The sequence below is a fragment of the Homalodisca vitripennis genome, chromosome X (genome assembly GCF_021130785.1).
Source record: "Homalodisca vitripennis isolate AUS2020 chromosome X, UT_GWSS_2.1, whole genome shotgun sequence".
NCBI lineage: Eukaryota > Metazoa > Arthropoda > Insecta > Hemiptera > Cicadellidae > Homalodisca > Homalodisca vitripennis.
The window spans coordinates 22,628,057-22,633,898 of NC_060215.1; the positions used below are offsets into that span (position 1 = coordinate 22,628,057).

Here is a 5,842-nt window from a genome sequence, read left to right on the forward strand (position 1 = left end):
TTTCTAGCATTCAAACTGTAGCATTTTCAACCCTAGGGTTGACAGACCTGATAATTACATAGCTTCTTTACTGGCGCATGATTTTTAACCAACAGAAAATCAGCAAAGAAGTCCGAGTTAGAGATTTAGGTTAAAATGAGCCCTTTTATGATTAGATATAATAAATAAAGAAAGTAAAGTGCATCACATGATGGACTGTATTTTACGAAAGAAGCTATATTTACTAATATTTATTTTCTGAAATATTTTTTCACTTTATCCCGTATGACCAATAACTGCTTGATCCTTTTCAAATACTAATGCAGTTAAAAAAATAATCATAGCAAAAGTGAAATGAACAGGTAGGAATAAATTTGATTTTTAACTTTAAAATTGAGAAGAGAATTGTCTATTTTTAAGGGGATTAAATTTGTGTGAAAAGCTAATTTATTGACCATTTCTGAAGAAAATAATACCTAACTAGCTTTGAAACACACTCATGTAAGTCAATACTAAGGTTGTAAATTATATTTAATCGTATATATTTCATGGGTCTATATATTTAATACGAGATCTTTTTGTATTTAAATATCTTAAGATTGTTTAAAGTTTAAATATGTAATATCTTTCGTTGAATTTCAGAATTATTCTAAAACTAAGATACCGACTATATTAATATATTATTAGGTATAATAATATTATAATGAATACTTTAATAATAATAATACAGTTAATATACATAAATTATGAACATTACAAGTAATTCTTTTAAAAATCATACAAACCCTATCTGGAAAAAATATGTTGAAAAATTTTACTGTACTTAAAACAATTTGAGCTGGCGAATCATGATCAGCTGAATATAAATCTCGACCTTGACCTTCTATTTGAGGTAACTCTAGAGATGTCAATATTACTCGGCACGATATTAATTCTAATACATATTATGTAAAGTGCTCTTTAAATGTTTGAAACAATACATCGACGAATAAATAATGTCCCTACGTATTGATCTTATAGGTTATTGTTTCAATTCAGCCACACTTTTGTTTAGTGTCATGGATACAATTAAGAAAATCAGAGTATGACTAAATGTTGGACCTGGAGTGAGTTAGGCATATAATGTTACTATGAGTCCCAGAATGTACTCTTATTGTTGTTCTACTGAATCGCACAAAATATCTTAACACTTTAAACATATTTACTTTGTATGCGTTAATGTGAATCACGATAAGTTGCACTGAGTAGCTTCTGGGGAAATATTGACGATCGACAAAAACATATAACAATTAAACATATACAATTGGAGAAAATAAAATAAATATTAATATAAATCTTCTACAAATTGTATAACTCAATATATAAAAGACATGTGAAATTAGTTTTATTGGTACAACTAGGTAGCAATTACAGGTATTTAAAAACATTTTAGTTCATTGTACTACATAGACAAAGAAACAGAAATAGCGTGAAAAATATTACGACAAATCTGTTGTTTTCACAAAAACAGTTTTATTATTTTGTTACTTAATAATGATAGTTACACTTATATACATGTCAGAATCAGACAGACAGAAGACTTAAATTTCCTCCAGCGTTGTAATGTAGGAGCATGATTATTACTATACTAAAAATAAAACAGAACTAATGTGAAAACTAGTACGGCAAAATGGTTGTTCTCACAAAACAAGTGTTATTATTTTCTCAAATAATGATGGGGTTCCCACTGACATACAAGACAGAATCAGCCAAAGGCAGAAGACTCACATTTTATCCAGCGTTGTTCTGGTGGGGATTGACTGTGGCTTTACTAAAAATAGAACAGAACTAATGTGAAAACTAGTACGGCAAAATGGTTGTTCTCACAAAACAAGTGTTATTATTTTCTCAAATAATGATGGGGTTCCCACTGACATACAAGACAGAATCAGCCAAAGGAAGAAGACTCACATTTTCTCCAGCGTTGTTCTGGTGGGGCTTGACTGTGGTTGTACTACAAATAGTTATCGTGAGTTTTCACCTGTATGTGTGGTCATTGCGAGGTCTCATCTCTGTTTTAAATACAAAAACAACTCATTTTTCTTTGATCATACTCATTATAAGTACGACGTTGACGGAAATAGTCATGTTCTACATCTGTGCCAGGAAGTACTCAAAGTTTCTCGACGTGTCCAACACTCTGGAGAGATTTGACCGCAGTCTGCAACTGGCACCACCTGCATGTTGCATGACAGTGACGTTCACTACAATACTTGTTGTTATAACGGCTACTCCTGTAATATCTCACGTGATTCACGTGTACCTGAAACTAAAGTTTATAAAAGATCACGAAATGGCCATCCGACGTATTATGACACTTGTTTGTTTTGCAGTCTTCCACTGCAGACAAATCTGTGTTTTGGCCCAATTCCATGAAGTCACTCAATCTATTGCGAAGAGATTCAGACTAGTTAAGGCTAGGATCAGACAAGAGTTGATCATCCAGAGCTATAGACAATCAGTGCGACGCCGGAACCCGCGATGCATCGATCACAGACAAGACAGTACCTCCAGTACTAAGATGAATTCATATATGCGCGCCTACCAAATGCTGCTTGATGCTGTAGACCAGGCAAATGCATTCTACTGTGACCTCCTACTGGGTTCAGTCTTCTGTAAGTTTCTCGATGTTACCGCAAAACTCTTCACATTCTACTGTCATCTCGCATATGAAAGACACGTAAGTCTCTTAATAATAATAACAACACTGTGTCACATCTGTTACCTGCTAGTTGTCGTCTCTTCGAGCTCTGACGTCACTCAAGCGGCGGACGAGACAGCACCAATAATCTGCAAGTTGATCAACCAGGATTTGGATGCAGGACTGAGGAAGCAACTGGAAACGTTCTTGATGCAGCTGGCCGCTTACAACGTAATGTTTTCTGCAAGAGGATTTTTCCAAATCAGCAGGCGAATGTTAACTACGTTGGCAGCAACGGTGACAACAAATTTGGTTATCCTAATTCAATTTCAGTCCCAATTTGAGGAAAGCGATTAACAATTTATTTTATTGGTTGTAGGTGTAATATATTGTGATAATATTTATTTTTCTTCGAAATTATATTAATTAAACCGTTAACGGGACAAATAACTCCACTTGCAATAGCGTCTACAATCTTGATGCATGGCGTGGAGGTTTAAATTTTACATTCGGCTGCATCATTTCATCGAAGGAACTGTGACATAGGCTAGTAATTTCACATGTTACCCAGTTACGTAATACATATTCCTAGCCTCACTTTTAGTTAACGTAAAATAGTATAAAGCAACCGTATAACTAAAACCTATACATAACTATATATAATCTAACTCAGTTGTTCTAAATGTAATAATCAATAATTAATATGAATTATATTAAACTACATAATGCTATTGTTGGTTAAGTTGTCATTCAATGGTTTTAATATTTCAGGAAATTCACGATAGATATTTAGTCACTGTTTACTTATTGTTATAAAGCTCATGAAATGTATATTATATAAGATATGTGACATATTAATAATCTCGTAAAAGTTTCAAACTTTCTAAATGTTTACAAAATATAAACTATTAGGTAATACAATCCTTTCACACGTTTGGCTACACAATTCTTTAGTAAGATATAAATGTTGCATATAAAAAATGCAAAATTATTACATACATTTGTTACACAATGTTTTAGATAATCAATAACACGTATGCATTTGTGTGTGTGTGTTTGTGTAATTTATTTTTTGCTTTTTAGTAAACTGGAATGAAATTTAGATTTTCCGTTATAAATGCACACGAACAAAATAAAATAAAAAACAGTATTCTCAGAAACAATAATGAAGCTTTTGATTTTGACTCATATTGAACATTTAAAACCTTTTTTATGAAATGAGTTAAATTCCATGCTAGCCAAGCAGGACTTAACTTAACTACCGGTTTAGATATTTATATTTAAAATAAAATTAGTTTTTTTATTTTTACAAAATAGTTTGCTTGAGCTTCAATATAAATGGAGCATATTGAGAAATTGGTGCACAACATTGAATATTTAAATTATTTTACAAAATAAGATGGCGGGGGAAATGCTGTTATCCTTGACCTAAAAGGTTTGCCTACTGAGGGTGTAATCTATTTATGGTGTTTTCTTAAGGGGTTTAGGTTTATTATAACCCTCAAGGTTTTAAATTTTAATCACAAATAAAACAAAACATTTAAAGAGTTTAAAAATATAAATACTGCAACAAACATTTTATTGATATTCTGTATTTTGCTATATTATTTCATGTTACTATATTGAAAACAAAGAGGTTTTGGGTTCCACTGTTTCTCCCGAGTTGCATTTTGTTATTCTCTATAAATTTAGTTTTTCCTACTGAAATAAGTTGTTGCTTTCATATAAATCATGTATTACGAGAAATTAAAAGTATAAAATATCATATAGCTTTATTTCTATTTGCATTTTATTTTCTTTGTACTCAAATTATTTTTAATCAAAATTTTTATTCCAATATTTATTACTATTACATTAAATACAAGAGAGTTTCAAAAACCCGATAGCTGATTTTGGCTCAAGTTTTTTTAAAGATATGGCATTAAATTCGATTATTAGCAAGGACAAAATATTTTAAAACACGCGACAAGAACTAAGAATTGTACACATTGGCTCACCTCCTTCTGAGATAGTAAAGTATCAATCTGCGGACTCTGTTGTGGAGCTGGAGAACACTGTCATATTCCTGTGGAGATTCTCCACACTTTAAATCCACGAGAGACTCCACCTCACAATCTTCAGTTGAAATCTGATTCCTCAGAAACTTTGCAATGGCAAACAACTGCAGGTTAAAGCTGCACAGAGAAACGTTATTGACAGTTTTTCTACCTAGAATTCCCTTGACACCAATAACCTATCACTTTCACTCTAAACAATTTAAGATATATTTCGAAAACACTAACCAAGGGCGGGAGAAAGGGAGTGTTTTCTGTTTTTTTTTAGGGACCCCACTTGGAAACAGCGGACAAAATGTACTAAAAAAACTCAATTAAAACAAACAAACGCTCAAAAACAAACTGAATTCAGACTGCTTCATCAAAATTCTCAATTTGCAAACAACAAACTGGACCAAATTCAACTTATGTGTGAGGATCTGAAAACTGATCTGCTTGTAGTAACCGAAAGTGGTTTCAAAATGGAGAACATCGCACTGTGCAAAATCCCAAATTACAAATTGGCTTCCGCGTTTTGTCGAAACCACTCCAAAGGAGGAGGAGTTGCTATTTTTTTTTTAACAAAACTTGTTGTCTACACCTTTTCCGATCCAAAAATCAACCGAAAAAGATTTTGAAGCAGTCGGGATCAAACTTCAAACGACATAATCAAAATTACTCGTGATCGGAATTTATAGGTCTCCCAGTGGTAATGAAGACATCTTTTTTTCTAAATTCGAAAAATTATTGACATGCCTGACTAACCAACGTCAAGAAATTGTCGTGATGGGGGATCTCAACATAGACGCCTTGGATAAAATGACCATTCCACAATTTGATTAGTCGATTTACTTAGGTCATTTGACCTGGAGTTGCTAGTCAAAACTCCGATGAGAGTGACGGCTACAACACAATCGGTTATCGACAACATCATAACCAACCACCCAAGTGTCGCAGTGTCTGTAGTGAATACAGCTATTTCAGACCACTATGGCCAAGAAGCCATCATTAGTGGGGTACAATTCAAAAGGGAGCCCAAAATTAAACAAACAGTAAGAGACATAAGGCCAGAAAACATTGCTCACCTCAACATTGCTCACCTCAACATTTCTCTTTCTAACGAAAGATGGGATTTTCTAAATTCATTTCA

At 32.9% G+C, this 5,842-nt stretch overlaps 1 protein-coding gene across 1 annotated transcript; it reads left to right on the forward strand.

Annotated features, from left to right (window-relative positions):
• Positions 1 to 1,876: 1,876 nt before the first annotated feature.
• On the forward strand, positions 1,877 to 3,016 carry LOC124369390 (putative gustatory receptor 28a). The gene has a single exon (XM_046827390.1). It carries the CDS (start codon positions 1,877 to 1,879, stop codon positions 3,014 to 3,016), a length of 1,140 nt encoding a protein of 379 aa, XP_046683346.1.
• Positions 3,017 to 5,842: the final 2,826 nt, after the last annotated feature.